General features: G+C 51.4%; 2 protein-coding genes across 6 annotated transcripts in view; one reads left to right on the top strand and one right to left on the bottom strand.

Moving 5' to 3' along the window:
- Nucleotides 1-264: 264 nt before the first annotated feature.
- PSMC3 (proteasome 26S subunit, ATPase 3) lies at nucleotides 265-7,435 on the bottom strand. Its single transcript, XM_075567465.1, has 12 exons — nucleotides 7,231-7,435; nucleotides 4,769-4,852; nucleotides 3,794-3,919; nucleotides 3,569-3,673; nucleotides 3,220-3,282; nucleotides 2,934-3,071; nucleotides 2,699-2,842; nucleotides 2,474-2,622; nucleotides 2,050-2,146; nucleotides 1,816-1,961; nucleotides 905-986; nucleotides 265-488 (listed from the first exon to the last, which is right to left on the bottom strand). The coding sequence occupies exons 1-12, from the start codon at nucleotides 7,255-7,257 to the stop codon at nucleotides 378-380; spliced, it is 1,272 nt and encodes a 423-aa protein (XP_075423580.1). The 5' UTR covers nucleotides 7,258-7,435; the 3' UTR covers nucleotides 265-377.
- Nucleotides 7,436-9,428: 1,993 nt separating this feature from the next.
- LOC142464163 (embryonic protein UVS.2-like) overlaps nucleotides 9,429-15,355 on the top strand; it is a 29,576-nt gene continuing 23,649 nt past the window's right edge. For 4 of the 5 annotated variants that reach the window (XM_075567454.1, XM_075567456.1, XM_075567455.1 and 1 more), the window contains exons 1-3: nucleotides 12,323-12,406; nucleotides 12,550-12,577; nucleotides 12,670-12,723. In XM_075567454.1, coding sequence (XP_075423569.1) covers nucleotides 12,341-12,406; nucleotides 12,550-12,577; nucleotides 12,670-12,723 — 148 coding nt within the window. In that variant the 5' untranslated portion in view covers nucleotides 12,323-12,340. Of the gene's footprint in view, nucleotides 9,531-12,322; nucleotides 12,407-12,549; nucleotides 12,578-12,669; nucleotides 12,724-15,355 lie in introns of those variants that run through there. The other variant, XM_075567457.1, reaches the window with a different exon arrangement.

Below are 15,355 nucleotides of genomic sequence, written 5' to 3'. Positions count from 1 at the left end.
GCGAGAAACGAGGCTGAACTGACGGATGTAGGGCAGGGGAGGCCAACCCCACTCCTCAAGAGCCACCAACAGGTCCGGTTTTCATTATCTCTGCTTCAGCAGAAATCAGAAGACAGAGCCACCTGTGCTGAAGCAGGGACATCCTGAAAACCTGACCTGTTGGTGGTCGTTGCGGAGTGGAGTTGGCCACGCCTGATGCAGGGATATAACGGTGAGGAATCACACAAGGAACAGAGACAAGGATTTCACTCGGAGAGCGTAGTGTACAATTAAAGAGGTTTGGTTTATTTTTTCCTGCAACATAAAACAAACAGAACAGTCCGGTCACCACACAGTCCGGCCACCACACGCAGTTGAGCCGCCTATTGACCTGTGGTCTAAGCATAGTACTGCAAGTTGGCCTTCTTCTTGGCCTGGACTTCTAAAATTCCCTCCATGTAATCCTCATGTGTCAGCTCCGTGGCCCCTCTGCGCAGAGCGATCATTCCCTGCATAAATTCAGAGCGGGACACCGTTCAGCAGACCCTTCATCTTACGCCGAACTCCCCCCCCTTCTCACAGGAAGAAAACTCACCGCTTCCACACGCACTACTGCCCCCCCACCCCCCTCACAGGCAGAATACTCACCACTTCCACACGCACTACTACCCCCACTCACAGGCAGAATACTCACCGCTTCCACATGCACTACTGCCCCCCCACCCCCACTCACAGGCAGAATACGCACCGCTTCCACACGCACTACTGCCCCCCCATCCCCCTCACAGGCAGAATACTCACCACTTCCACGCACACTGCTACCCCCCCTCACAGGCAGAATACTCACCATTTCCACACACACTGCTACCCCCCCATCCCCCTCACAGGCAGAATCTCTCTCCCCCCCCCCCGGCAGAATACTCACCGCTTCCACACACACGGCTTTACATTGAGCGCCGTTGAAGTCATCTGTGCAGCGGGCGAGCTCTTCGTAGTTAACGTCAGGGCTGCGGGGGAGGGGCAGAAACAGCCAAGAATTAACCTCATCTCCTCCGTCTGCTGATAGCAAAGCGCTGTGTTTATAAAACACAGGCTACAGGCACACGCTACAGGCACACGCTACTCGGGGGCGGGGGGAGAAGAGATTAATAAGCGTCATTGGTGAATAGGTCCATTATACAGTGGGGTGTGTGAGAACAGGCTGTGTGCAGGTACTGGCATTGTCTATAGTGCAGGGTGAGGTAGGTTAATCAATCACATGTTACAGGCTATGGCTGGGATGGAGAAATCCTGGGCGCCTAAAATGTCGTCACCCCCCCCTCCCCCACTGGAGCTGTGCGCAGTGATGACACCTGATTGACAGGAGAGCGCGGCAGAGAGAGCGGCAGTGCGCACGCATGCAGGTGCGGCAGATACACACTGACATACATGGTGACAGAGCAGATAACGGGTGGAGTGGCAGCAGGGTATCCCCCCCCCCAAACAAAAACACGGGCTCCTAAGTATTTAGTATTTTATATTTCTGCCACTCCTGCATGAGGAGTGGTGCCATGTTGGATTAGTAACAGTAACGCCATGATCCAGTGACACAGCACCATGGTGAATAGTGACCAAGAAGGTTATCGACTGAGGATATACACTGCAATCGGGCTATGGGAACCCCTTGTATTCTCTTGTGATGTTCAGTGAATGGCCTTAAAGCTGGTCAACCCAAGGGCCCATTTGTATCATCTGTCACTGTGTGACTTACCAAGGGTGAAAAGGAATTCCTTCCCATAGTTGCAGTCGGTGTGAAGTGACCTGCAGGGGTGAACATGTGGCTAGTGTTTTCCATACCTGACATTCATCTTGCGGGAGTGGATCTGCATGATCCGGGCTCTAGACTCTTCGTTGGGCATTGGGAATTCGATCTTTCGATCCAGACGCCCGGAGCGGAGCAGTGCAGGATCCAGGATGTCCACACGATTTGTAGCAGCAATCACCTAGTGAAGTGAAGGAGTTAAGGATACCTCCCTGGGCACGGGTTTAAGGTTTTTGATCACGTACGTCAGTGGAGCTTTTTTTTTTTACCTTGACTTGAGTGTTGGGCTGAAAACCATCCAGTTGGTTTAGAAGCTCCAACATTGTTCTCTGCACCTCTCTGTCTCCAGCCTTCTCACTGTCAAACCTGTGAGGCACAACAAGGTAACCGCTTTCTGTAAAGACAGACTGTCCACCAGCGCTCCCAACAACTAATGAACCACCAACCAGTCAAATATTGTGAGCAGATAAGGACCATAGTTCTTTCCCAACTTATAGTAAAACATCTGAACCTTCTTTATATCGTATTCCCTGATAAGTAGGGTGGCTTTTGCGTCCATGTCATTAAATGTTGAATTGTGTCCTGGTATCGGACACCCAACATTACCTGCTTGGAGGCCACTATGTTACAAATGCTTTTGGTAAACGAGCCAACCCATCACCTTTCCTCCATACCCTAAATGCTAAAACTGACCTTTTTGTACCAATAGCATCCAATTCATCGATAAAGATGATAGATGGGGCTTTTTCCTTGGCCAATGCAAAGGCGTCCCGGACCAATTTGGCTCCGTCTCCGATGAACATCTGGACCAGTTGTGGGCCAGCAAGCTTCAAGAAGGTGGCCTGATAGAGGACAAATGTCAGGGGCACGGCAGCTTCCTCTCCCTTCTCTAAGGAGCCATTTTTAGTCACCTCTTACCTTAGTCTGTGCAGCGCAAGCTCTGGCCAGGAGGGTCTTGCCTGTTCCAGGGGGGCCATACATGAGCACACCTTTTGGAGGCTGGATTCCCAGGTTCTCAAACTTCTCCTTGTGGTTCATGGGCAGCACAATAGCTTCCACAAGCTACGGAAACAGAGCACATGTAACATATTTTTCAAGTTAGTCAGAAGTGAATGCAAAGCCATACACCAGCACCCAGACTTGCAAATCTCACCTCCTGTATCTGTTTATCCAAACCACCTATGTCACTGTATTGCTCAGTGGGTCTTTCATCCACCTCCATGGCCTTCACACGAGAGTCGTATTCTGTTGGAAGAGTCTCCAGGATGAGGTAGGAATCCTTATTCACTCCCTGGAGACACAGAAGTCTCAAATACACAGCACATGGGGTGCACAGAGAATAACAATCCCATACAACTCCCTCCCCCAAATATTCCATCAGGCAGCTGAAATATTAAACCCACCAGTTAACCATGCATATGAATGCTTAAAATTCTCACCACAAGATCACCAGGCTTCAGTTTCTCTGCATCGACCAAACCGATAACTGGCAAGAAATATGTCTGTGAGAGAAAGAGAGACATTACTGCCTTATTGCCCTGAAAGCCAGGTTTACTTACAGCATCTAGGGAACCAAGAAATAAACACCTTCCAAACCCCCAAAGACGAATACTAACAATATTGATCGATGACTTGCGTTTTTAACTAGATCGTATAGCTTGCTCAACGGCTCAAATTATCCACGATTAGCAAAGCAACAAGAGTGAAGACACCTCTCACATGCACTCAGTATATCCCCCCCCCTACATCACTAATGGGACATCTACACAAAGGATGCTCTGTCCTCACCTGACGTGTAGATGTTTTAATGACAGCGCATTTTCCCTTCCTCTGAGAGTCTAAATCAATGTTGGCTCCATCTTCCTCCTGGTCATTGGGATCAACATCTAGGAGCTGTTCAGAGAAAAAGAAAGAGGGGCTGATAACTCAGGATTCCCGAGTACAGGAAATACGCATCCGAGGGCAGATGTGAGAATTGCCCCTGCAGCCAGCTGTTGGATCACACAGCCTCACCTCAATGACGTTGGACACCAAGTACGGGAGAGTTTTATTCACTTTAATCTTCTCACTGTTCTCTTTGATTTTATCTTTCATGGCTTGTAACTCATGCGTCACCCGCAAAACCTCACTCTTCATGATCTGAAACGCAAAGAGGACACATCCAACATACGTATATTTATATACATGTAACTCAGAGAACATGCACACATGTATATGATTAAACCACAAGGGGGAGATTTGCACAAATAATACTATCACATAGATTACAGGGGAGAAATACAGCCGACATTTATTTTAACACATACGAAAGGAGAGAATGTGTAAGATATTCAGTATTCACTTATAGCGAGTGGCAAAAACTAAATGAATATTTATGTCTATACACAAGTTCAGGGTGGTTAAGCCTTGTATGATGTATGTGCAGTCCCATTGGGACCAGCTGTGCAGCTGGACCAATCTCCACCCTATATAAAACATACTCCAACCCGAGATGCACTCCATCCCACAATGAGCAGCCACCTCACCTTGTTTCAACATTGTCCCTCATTTCCTTCTATCGGTTTCGTCCTCACTACTGTATGCAACTGTTTTTTGTTTTTTTTTAGAGTATACATGACTGTGCCCCATTGTACCGCACTGCGGAATATGTTGGCGCTTTACAAATACATGATGATAATAATAAATAATAATATGGAGTCACTGTGTGTTAAAATACAATCCATGCAAACAGCACACAGGACACAGTTAAACTGCTACATGTCACATCCGTGGCAGAAGAGATGTCATTAAGTAAACAAGAAAGTAAATCCCTTGTACAGAAAAACGAAAGTTTCTGCCAAGATGAACTTGCATGAAAAGTTTTGGTCATTTTGGCAAACATTAAAACATTGATTCAGTGTTGAAAATACATTAAAACTGCATTCAACACAGCTGCAGAGTTAAACATTTTATTCCACAATTATGTATGACTCCGTGTAGATATTTCACCTTTATTTCGCTGTCCAGCAGTCGGGTTCTCTGGATAATCTCCTCTGTGGACATCTTCAGGACTTCCTCTCCCACCCCATCCTGCTGGAGACGCACAAACAGACAGGGGATGGATGCGGGATGCCTGACAGGTGTCAGGTGACATGCCCCATTGCTCTCTAACCCAAGTCCACCTTATTTCAACCAACATGCCAGTTGCGGGGTATCGGGACAGGATGACTGCAGCCAGTACTCTCCGTCGGACCCAGTGCAACCCTCTCTACAAAAGCATTTAGTGGCATACGAGATTCCAACCCAGGAGCGGCGCAATCAGACATGGGTGCCTGGAGGTATACAAGCCCCTCTACCCCCTTCACTGGTTGCCTCTCCCCATCCTCTCTGCTCCAGGAGTCCCATCTCAGCCTCCAAGAGGTGTCTGTTTTACGCTCACCACTCCCTAATCTGCTTTATGAGACCAGTCCTCTCCCCTTCATCCCAAACAAGACTCAACCTCTCTTACCTGCCTACCCTGTCTTATTATCCCATCTCCCCATACATTGTACATCTATTCTATCCCTGACCTATCCCATTCCCCTCTTCATTTACTCTCACCCCCCCTCCCACACACACCCCCAGACCCCCTCTCTCGCACACCCAGTCCCCCCCCCTCTCTCGCACACCCAGCCCCCCCTCTCTCGCACACCCAGCCCCCCCCCTCTCTCGCACACCCAGCCCCCCCTCTCTCGCACACCCAGCCCCCCCTCTCTCGCACACCCAGCCACCCCCCCTCTCGCACACCCAGTCCCCCCCCCTCTCTCACACCCAGTCCCCCCCCCTCTCTCACACCCAGTCCCCCCCCCTCTCTCGCACACCCAGTCCCCCCCCTCTCTCGCACACCCAGTCCCCCCCCCTCTCTCGCACACCCAGTCCCCTCCCCCTCTCTCGCACACCCAGTCCCCTCCCCCTCTCTCGCACACCCAGTCCCCTCCCCCTCTCTCGCACACCCAGTCCCCTCCCCCTCTCTCGCACACCCAGTCCCCTCCCCCTCTCTCGCACACCCAGTCCCCTCCCCCTCTCTCGCACACCCAGTCCCCTCCCCCTCTCTCGCACACCCAGTCCCCTCCCCCTCTCTCGCACACCCAGTCCCCTCCCCCTCTCTCGCACACCCAGTCCCCTCCCCCTCTCTCGCACACCCAGTCCCCTCCCCCTCTCTCGCACACCCAGTCCCCTCCCCCTCTCTCGCACACCCAGTCCCCTCCCCCTCTCTCGCACACCCAGTCCCCCCCTCTCTCGCACACCCAGTCCCCCCCTCTCTCGCACACCCAGTCCCCCCCTCTCTCGCACACCCAGTCCCCCCCTCTCTCGCACACCCAGTCCCCCCCTCTCTCGCACACCCAGTCCCCCCCCCTCTCTCGCACACCCAGTCCCCCCCCCTCTCTCAGACACCCAGTCCCCCCCCCCTCTCTCAGACACCCAGTCCCCCCCCCTCTCAGACACCCAGTCCCCCCCCCTCTCAGACACCCAGTCCCCCCCCTCTCAGACACCCAGTCCCCCCCCTCTCAGACACCCAGTCCCCCCCCCCTCTCAGACACCCAGTCCCCCCCCCCCTCTCAGACACCCAGTCCCCCCCCCCTCTCAGACACCCAGTCCCCCCCCTCTCAGACACCCAGTCCCCCCCCCTCTCAGACACCCAGTCCCCCCCCCCTCTCAGACACCCAGTCCCCCCCCCCCTCTCAGACACCCAGTCCCCCCCCCCTCCTCAGACACCCAGTCCCCCCCCCCCCTCTCAGACACCCAGTCCCCCCCCCCCCTCTCAGACACCCAGTCCCCCCCCCTCTCTCAGACACCCAGTCCCCCCCCCTCTCAGACACCCAGTCCCCCCCCCTCTCAGACACCCAGTCCCCCCCCTCTCAGACACCGAGTCCCCCCCCCCTCTCAGACACCCAGTCCCCCCCCCCCCTCTCAGGCACCCAGTCCCCCCCCCCTCTCAGACACCCAGTCCCCCCCCCCCTCTCAGACACCCAGTCCCCCCCCCTCTCTCAGACACCCAGTCCCCCCCTCTCTCAGACACCCAGTCCCCCCCCCCCTCTCAGACACCCAGTCCCCCCCCCTCTCTCAGACACCCAGTCCCCCCCTCTCTCAGACACCCAGTCCCCCCCCCTCTCTCAGACACCCAGTCCCCCCCTCTCTCAGACACCCAGTCCCCCCCTCTCTCAGACACCCAGTCCCCCCCTCTCTCAGACACCCAGTCCCCCCCTCTCTCAGACACCCAGTCCCCCCCTCTCTCAGACACCCAGTCCCCCCTCTCTCAGACACCCAGTCCCCCCCTCTATGACACCCAGTCCCCCCCCCTCTCTCAGACACCCAGTCCCCCTTCATAACCCCACCTCCCGGTCTCTCCACCCCTCTATCCGTTCCTGTCACCTCCAGCCCCTCACTCTCCCCCCCTCACACCTCCAGCCCCTCACACTCCCCCCTCTTACCTCCGCCTCGTCCCACACAGACGCCATGTTTTTAGCTCTTCGCTCAGGCCGGGGGGTGGGGGGGTGAGTTTGCACTTCCACCGCCCGGAAGTATAGGGACCCTCGCGCTCCCCGCTTCCGGCCTCTCTTCACGCAGGTACCGCCAGGTCTGACGCCGGCTGTGCGATGAAATCAGCAAACCGGAAGTGGCGCCGACGCGTGACCAGCACACATTTCTGCTGAGTGTTGTTACCGAGGCCGCCATGTTGGGGCCGGGCGGAAGAGGCGGGGCTCATGTCTACTTGACCTGGTTGGCTCTGAAGACTGTCAATCACCGTGGGAGGGGGGGTTATTGTCGCTGAGGTGTGACGTAATCGCCGGCGGGACAGGGTGGGGATATTTGAGGCCTTTAGCAACCATCTTTAATTTGGGCAGGGTTTCTGCACATGGGGGGAATTGAAAAGGGCAAATGAGGCCTAGCAGCAAGACCGCAGCCGGAGCCCCAACTACAGCAGCAGCATAAAAATAAAAGTACATATAGAATGTTTTACTGTGGAGGGTTTTTGTCATTTTTTTACCCACCATAACCTTAATAATGTGTGGTGAAAACCTACTCTTAGTCTCAAACAAGCATTACAACCAACCTCACACTGAAGAGACCCACAAGGTTGAAACAGTCTGTCTGTGCATCTCATCCCAGCCTATGTTTAAAAGCTGTGTTTAAAGCAGCATGCATTGGCTTAAGGGTTGCTCATGTAATATGAGCTTGAAACAAAAGGTGGCACTGTGTGCTCATTTGCATGTCATTTCCCAGAATCCCTTGCTGCAGTGGAAGTGCTGTGTGCTGGGTGATAATGGTGAAAGGCGGGGTTGCAGACCTGTCTAAGACATGCAAATGAGCATACAGTAATATTTCCAGTTGCTATATGCTTTACTGTGGAGGGTTTTTGTCACTTTTTTTTACCCACCATAACCTTAATAAGGTGTGTATATATATATATATAATATATATTATAATATAAGAGAGAAAATTGGATTATTATTAATAAATAATAATAAAATAAATAAGAAACAATATTGTTATAGAGTAATGAAAATGAGAGAAATTAGTAAAAAAAAATATATATAATTAAACACTTATATAAATCAAAAATAAAATATTTTTATTTATATAAGTTTTTAATTATAAAAAATATAGATTTATATATATTTTTTTTTTCTATATTTACCTTTTATTTTATTAGTTGAGGTTATTTTCCTTTCTATAAATTCATATCTTTATTAACTTGTAATTTTTCTTTATTATTCTTTGTTTCATTTTATTCATTATTTACTTTTCCTGTTTAGCATAATCCCATATCATTCTATCCTATTGGTGTATCAACAGTATACCAACTATTTGTATTGTCAAGAATTGTGAAAGTTTGGCTTATCTGTGTCCCTAAGCCCTCTATCATAGTTTCACATTATTCTGTCCTATGCAGAGTGCACCTTTTTCTGACCAGTCTAACTTTATGTATACTTAGGCTGCGGCCCCGCTATGCTCACTGCGCTCATGCTTGAGTGGTGACGTCACCAACTCTTCAAGCATGAGCGCGAGTGTCCTGCGAATTTTGCGAACGCGCGCAGGGGGGGTGCATGGGGGGCCTATTGAGCGCGCTCCAAACACATTTTTTTTTAGCTTGTGAGTGGGTGTAAAAATGTGCAATAAAAATGAGCATATAGCAAATGAACCGTAGCGACGGCGTTCTCTCCTCCCCTCTCCCACGATTGAGTCCACGCCGATTGGCACAAGTGTCGAACAGGTGCTGCCTCCAAAAGCGGCCACTGGAAACCACAGCTGAACTCCACACTGCTTCCTCTCAGTGCTGCTCCTTCTCCGACTGGATTCTACGCGTTTCGCTAGACTCACTAGCTTCGTCAGGAATCCTCATTTGGAGGTAGCACCTGTTCGACACTTGTGCCAATCGGCGTGGATTCAATCGTGGGAGAGGGGCGGTGAGAACGCCGTTGCTCCGGTTCTTTTGCTATATGCTCATTTTTATTGCACATTTTTACACCCACACAGCATCTCTACCAGGAGGTTATCTGCTACACACTGCACCTGTTCCTGCACACCTAGATACAGAGTGTGATATGCCCAATATACTTACACTTGTGTGAGTATAGCCATTGGAGATTATAGCACCACCATTTGTCGTTCTAAGCAATATTGCACTATATACTTTTTTTTACTCTTTTGCATATTGTGTATCCCGCTCCCTCATCCTGCCTGTCCACTATACCCTAAGAAGAATGAAGACTTTTTTTCTATGTGAAGGGTGAGTGGGGTCACTTTTGCTCTGTTATAATTGTTATTATTTTCACTTATATATTCCTATATGTGTGCTCTATCCCTGGGTTGGAGTGTCATTTCCAGTTTTTCACCACAGGGGGTCACTGTATTTCCTTTTATACCTTTGACTGAATCATCTGATATACACTGTCTTAAGCGCCAGTCCTGTTTTTTTGGTTTTGCAAGATTTATTAACATATAAGAATACTGGCGTTAAAGCTTCTGACTTTAAATCTAAAGATGGAACAATATGTGTTCCATTTAAAACACAATATAATGCCATGGCCCCTAAGATACGTAAGGTGATTAATAAGCATTGGCTTCTCGTTTTAAAAGATCCGATTTTGCAAAGTAATTTGCCTGATAGTCCAATGATTATTTTTATAAAGGCAGATAATTTGAAACATAAAATGGCCCCTAGCTGTCTTAAAGATAGAAAGAACACTGCAGGAGCTCACACGTTTCTTGACGTTAAAGGATTTCATAAATGTTTAAGGAGGGTGTAAGTACTAGGCTTTAAAATGCATGGCAGGAAATCCCAGTGAGTAAGCAATGCATAATTAGACTCAGGTTTCTAAAGCCACCCTGCTGATTCAGTTCCCCTGTGTCTGGGAACAGGCCGTAGTTCAAAGAAACTGACACTGTCAAGTGTTGAGCGGGGAGGGGGAGAGGTAAATAGTTTTCTCTTACATATGTCCAGGTGTCAGGGGAAAGGCAGACAACATGTCACCAGGGAGGTGGGCTTGGCTAGGTATGTTAAGCTGCTTAAGGGCGAAGTTCGCACATGCTCGCAGCATACTTTGAAGCCTCTGCCAGGCTCCCAGAAGTATTTGGCGAACCTTGCCAATAGGTGGGATGTTTTGTTCCCACGCCGCGATTGGTTGCACAGTGTAAAGATAGAACTTGTGAGGTTTTAAAAGTCCGTGCAGCCAGTCAGGAGGTAGATTCAACATGCTGTAAAAAGATTCACCTGAGATTCCATCTAAGATCTTTCCTGTAACCAGAATTAACATTGTAACTAAGTAAGTGTATTTTCGTATTATTTTGTAAATTAAGCTGTGTATGTTCATTCTGTACATAAATCACAATTAATTTTATCTCATGTTTTGCTCAATCAAAGGATCTGGGTATTTTTGTGTTAAAAGCATTGGTCTCTCGTGACAGTTACAGGTGCCCGAGCACCCTGGGTACTAAGTGGGGCTAGCTACCGCTAGACTATTGTCATTATTATTGTATTACTGTGCATTGTGTGGTAATGTGTCATGTTATGCTTTCTGTGGGATCCTCGTAAAGGGAGTTATATTTGACTGATTATGAGTGTGTTATTTGAGTATTCCCTAGGTATACAAATCCTATGAGAAGTCAATCCTATTACCCTAGGATCATCATAGATGGAGGCGCTACACCGTATAGAGATATACAAGACACACAGTCACCCCAGGCTCACTTTGAGCGGAGGCCCAGGTATTCTGTACATCCAACAGGTAGCACCGGTACAGTAGTAGCGGCTGATTCCCTTAGGGTAGGAGGAATACCTGTTACATATATATGTATATGTATGTATGTGTACATATATATATATATATTTATATATATATATAGTACTTGAGACAACGCGCCGCAGGACATCTTTTCTTCTTACCTCCACAGCAGTGTGACAACCCCAGCACTTCCCTGTCTGAGTGTCACCCTCCCAGCAGTGCCCTGTCACAGTGTCACCTTCCCAGCAGTGCCCTGTCACAGTGTCACCCTCCCAGCAGTGCCCTGTCACAGTGTCACCCTCCCAGCAGTGCCCTGTCACAGTGTCACCTTCCCAGCAGTGCCCTGTCACAGTGTCACCCTCCCAGCAGTGCCCTGTCACAGTGTCACCCTCCCAGCAGTGCCCTGTCACAGTGTCACCCTCCCAGCAGTGCCCTGTCACAGTGTCACCTTCCCAGCAGTGCCCTGTCACAGTGTCACCCTCCCAGCAGTGCCCTGTCACAGTGTCACCCTCCTAGCAGTACCCTGTCACAGTGTCACCCTCCCAGCAGTGCCCTGTCACAGTGTCACCCTAGCAGCAGTGCCCTGTCACATTGTCACTTTCCCTGCAGTGCCCTGTCACAGTGTCACGCTCCCAGCAGTGCCCTGTCACAGTGTCACCCTCCCAGCAGTGCCCTGTCACAGTGTCACCCTAGCAGCAGTGCCCTATCACAGTGTCACCTTCCCAGCAGTGCCCTGTCACAGTGTCACCCTCCCAGCAGTGCCTTGTCACAGTGTCACCCTCCCAGCAGTGCCCTGTCACATTGTCACCCTCCTAGCACTTCCCTGTCACAGTGTCACCCTCTCAGCAGTGCCCTGTCACATTGTCACCCTCCCAGCAGTGCCCTGTCACAGTGTCACCCTCGCAGCAGTGCCCTGTCACAGTGTCACCCTCCCAGCAGTGCCCTGTCACAGTGTCACCCTCCCAGCAGTGCCCTGTCACAGTGTCACCCTCCCAGCAGTGCCCTGTCACAGTGTCACCCTCCCAGCAGTGCCCTGTCACAGTGTCATACTCCCAGCAGTGCCCTGTCACAGTGTCACCCTCCCAGCAGTGCCCTGTCACAGTGTCATACTCCCAGCAGTGCCCTGTCACAGTGTCACCTTCCCTCACCAGCAGCCCACTCATGATATTATTATTGTCCACCGTTGCATGTTTCAGCTCAGTGGGTACCTATCAGTAGCAGGGCTCCTGTCCCACGTTCCCTCCCCTCTGCTATATACAGCCAGGTACAGGGTGCTCAGAGAGATGTGCAGGGTTACTGTCTTCTGCACAGCACGATGCACCTGTCATTCCTACTCCTTACAAACACCCTCGTAAAGGTGTGTGCAGGTGATCCAGCACAGGTAAGGAGCACACTGCCCCTTTAGCATAAAGAGCGTGCGGTGGAAGTTTTGTACCGCAAGGAAAGTGGGAGCTGATCAAGGAAGCCAATCGTTTGCACCCTCGGGCAGCGAAAGGGTTAATTTAATTCTACTTTGTGTTACAGATTCCCCGGGAGAGACTTCGAGGGTCAGGTCAGTGCTGGGGCCTCCATTTAAGATAATAATATTTCAGTGAGTTTTCTTATCACTGATTGTGAAATTCTGCAACATCTCTCTTCTGATAGGTCATTCAGATCCCAGTGATGATGTGTTCAGTGACATCCTAACGTCAAACCAAGGTATTTTAGTCCCAGGACAGAGGATCTGTCAGTGTCGCATACACAGGAGAGGGGATCCCTCAGTCTGTCAGTGTCGCACACACAGGAGAGGGGCTCCCTCAGTCTGTCAGTGTCGCACACACAGGAGAGGGGCTCCCTCAGTCTGTCAGTGTCGCACGCACAGGAGAGAGTCCCTCAGTCTGTCAGTGTCGCACGCACAGGAGAGAGTCCCTCAGTCTGTCAGTGTCGCACGCACAGGAGAGGCTCCCTCAGTCTGTCAGTGTCACACGCACAGGAGAGGGTCCCTCAGTCTGTCAGTGTCGCACGCACAGGAGGGGCTCCCTCAGTCTGTCAGTGTCGCACGCACAGGAGAGGGTGCCTCAGTCTGTCAGTGTCACACACACAGGAGAGGGTCCCTCAGTCTGTCAGTGTCACACACAGGAGAGGGGCTCCCTCAGTCTGTCAGTGTCACACACACACACACGAGAGGGTCCCTCAGTCTGTCAGTGTCACACACACACACACACACGAGAGGGTCCCTCAGTCTGTCAGTGTCGCACACACAGGAGAGGCTCCCTCAGTCTGTCAGTGTCATACACACACACGAGAGGGTCCCTCAGTCTGTCAGTGTCACACACACAGGAGAGGGGCTCCCTCAGTCTGTCAGTGTCACACACACACACACGAGAGGGTCCCTCAGTCTGTCAGTGTCACACACACACACACACACGAGAGGGTCCCTCAGTCTGTCGGTGTCACACACACAGGAGAGGGTCCCTCAGTCTGTCAGAGTCACACACAGGAGAGAGTCCCTCAGTTTGTCAGTGTCACACACACAGGAGGGGGTCCCTCAGTCTGTCAGTGTCACACAAACACACACACAGGAGAGGGTCCCTCAGTCTGTCAGTGTCACACACTGGTGAGGCTCCCTCAGTCTGTCAGTGTCACACACAGGAGAGGGGGTCCCTCAGTCTGTCAGTGTCACACACACACACGAGAGGGGCTCCCTCAGTCTGTCAGTGTCACACACACTGGTGAGGCTCCCTCAGTCTGTCAGTGTCACACACACACAGGAGAGAGTCCCTCAGTCTGTCAGTGTCACACACACAGGAGAGGGCTTCCCTCAGTCTGTCAGTGTCACACACACACGAGAGGTTCCCTCAATCTGTCAGTGTCACACACACACCGGGAGAGGGTCCCTCAGTCTGTCAGTGTCACACACACACAGGAGAGGGGCTCCCTCAGTCTGTCAGTGTCACACACACACGAGAGGTTCCCCCAATCTGTCAGTGTCACACACACAGGAGAGGGGATCCCTCAGTCTGTCAGTGTCACACACAGGAGAGGGTTCCTCAGTCTGTCAGTGTCACACACACAGGAGAGGGTCCCTCAATCTGTCAGTGTCACACACACAGGAGAGGGTCCCTCAGTCTGTCAGTGTCACACATACATGAGAGGTTCCCTCAGTCTGTCAGTGTCACACACACAGGGAGAGGGTCCCTCAGTCTGTCAGTGTCACACACACAGGAGGGGGTCCCTCAGTCTGTCAGTGTCACACACACACACACACACAGGAGAGGGTCCCTCAGTCTGTCAGTGTCACACACACTGGTGAGGCTCCCTCAGTCTGTCAGTGTCACACACACAGGAGTGGGGTTCCCTCAGTCTGTCAGTGTCACACACACAGGAGAGGATCCCTCAGACTGTCAGTGTCACACACACATGAGAGGATCCCACAGTCTGTCAGTGTCACACACACACACAGGGAGAGGGTCCCTCAGTCTGTCAGTGTCACACACACACAGGAGGGGTCCCTCAGTCTGTCAGTGTCACACACACAGGAGGGGTCCCTCAGTCTGTCAGTGTCACACACACACACACACACACACACACACACACACACACACACACACACACACACACACACACACACACACACACACACACACACACACACACACACAGGAGAGGGTCCCTCAGTCTGTCAGTGTCACACACACTGGTGAGGCTCCCTCAGTCTGTCAGTGTCACACACACAGGAGTGGGGTTCCCTCAGTCTGTCAGTGTCACACACACAGGAGAGGATCCCTCAGACTGTCAGTGTCACACACACATGAGAGGATCCCACAGTCTGTCAGTGTCACACACACACACAGGGAGAGGGTCCCTCAGTCTGTCAGTGTCACACACACACAGGAGGGCTCCCTCTGTCTGTCAGTGTCACAAACACAGGAGAGAGTCTCTCAGTCTGTCAGTGTCACACACACAGGAGAGGGGGTCCCTCAGTCTGTCAGTGTCACACACACACACGAGAGGGGCTCCCTCAGTCTGTCAGTGTCACACACACTGGTGAGGCTCCCTCAGTCTGTCAGTGTCACACACGCACAGGAGAGAGTCCCTCAGTCTGTCAGTGTCACACACACAGGAGAGGGGTTCCCTCAGTCTGTCAGTGTCACACACACACGAGAGGTTCCCTCAATCTGTCACTGTCACACACACACCGGGAGAGGGTCCCTCAGTCTGTCAGTGTCACACACACACAGGAGAGGGGCTCCCTCAGTCTGTCAGTGTCACACACACACGAGAGGTTCCCTCAATCTGTCAGTGTCACACACACAGGAGAGGGGATCCCTCAGTCTGTCAGTGTCACACA

The sequence above is a fragment of the Ascaphus truei genome, chromosome 12 (genome assembly GCF_040206685.1).
Source record: "Ascaphus truei isolate aAscTru1 chromosome 12, aAscTru1.hap1, whole genome shotgun sequence".
Taxonomy (NCBI): Eukaryota; Metazoa; Chordata; class Amphibia; order Anura; family Ascaphidae; genus Ascaphus; species Ascaphus truei.
This window is presented reverse-complemented; position numbering and strand designations above follow the sequence as displayed.

Coding starts and splice junctions, on each gene's coding strand:
- PSMC3 (XM_075567465.1), bottom strand. CDS start 7,257: ATGGCGTCTGTGTGGGACGAGGCGGAG. Junction 3,674..3,793: donor TGGTGTCCAACGTCATTGAG/GTGAGGCTGTGT, acceptor TTCTCTGAACAG/CTCCTAGATGTTGATCCCAA. Junction 489..904: donor AAGCCGTGTGTGTGGAAGCG/GTGAGTATTCTG, acceptor GAATTTATGCAG/GGAATGATCGCTCTGCGCAG.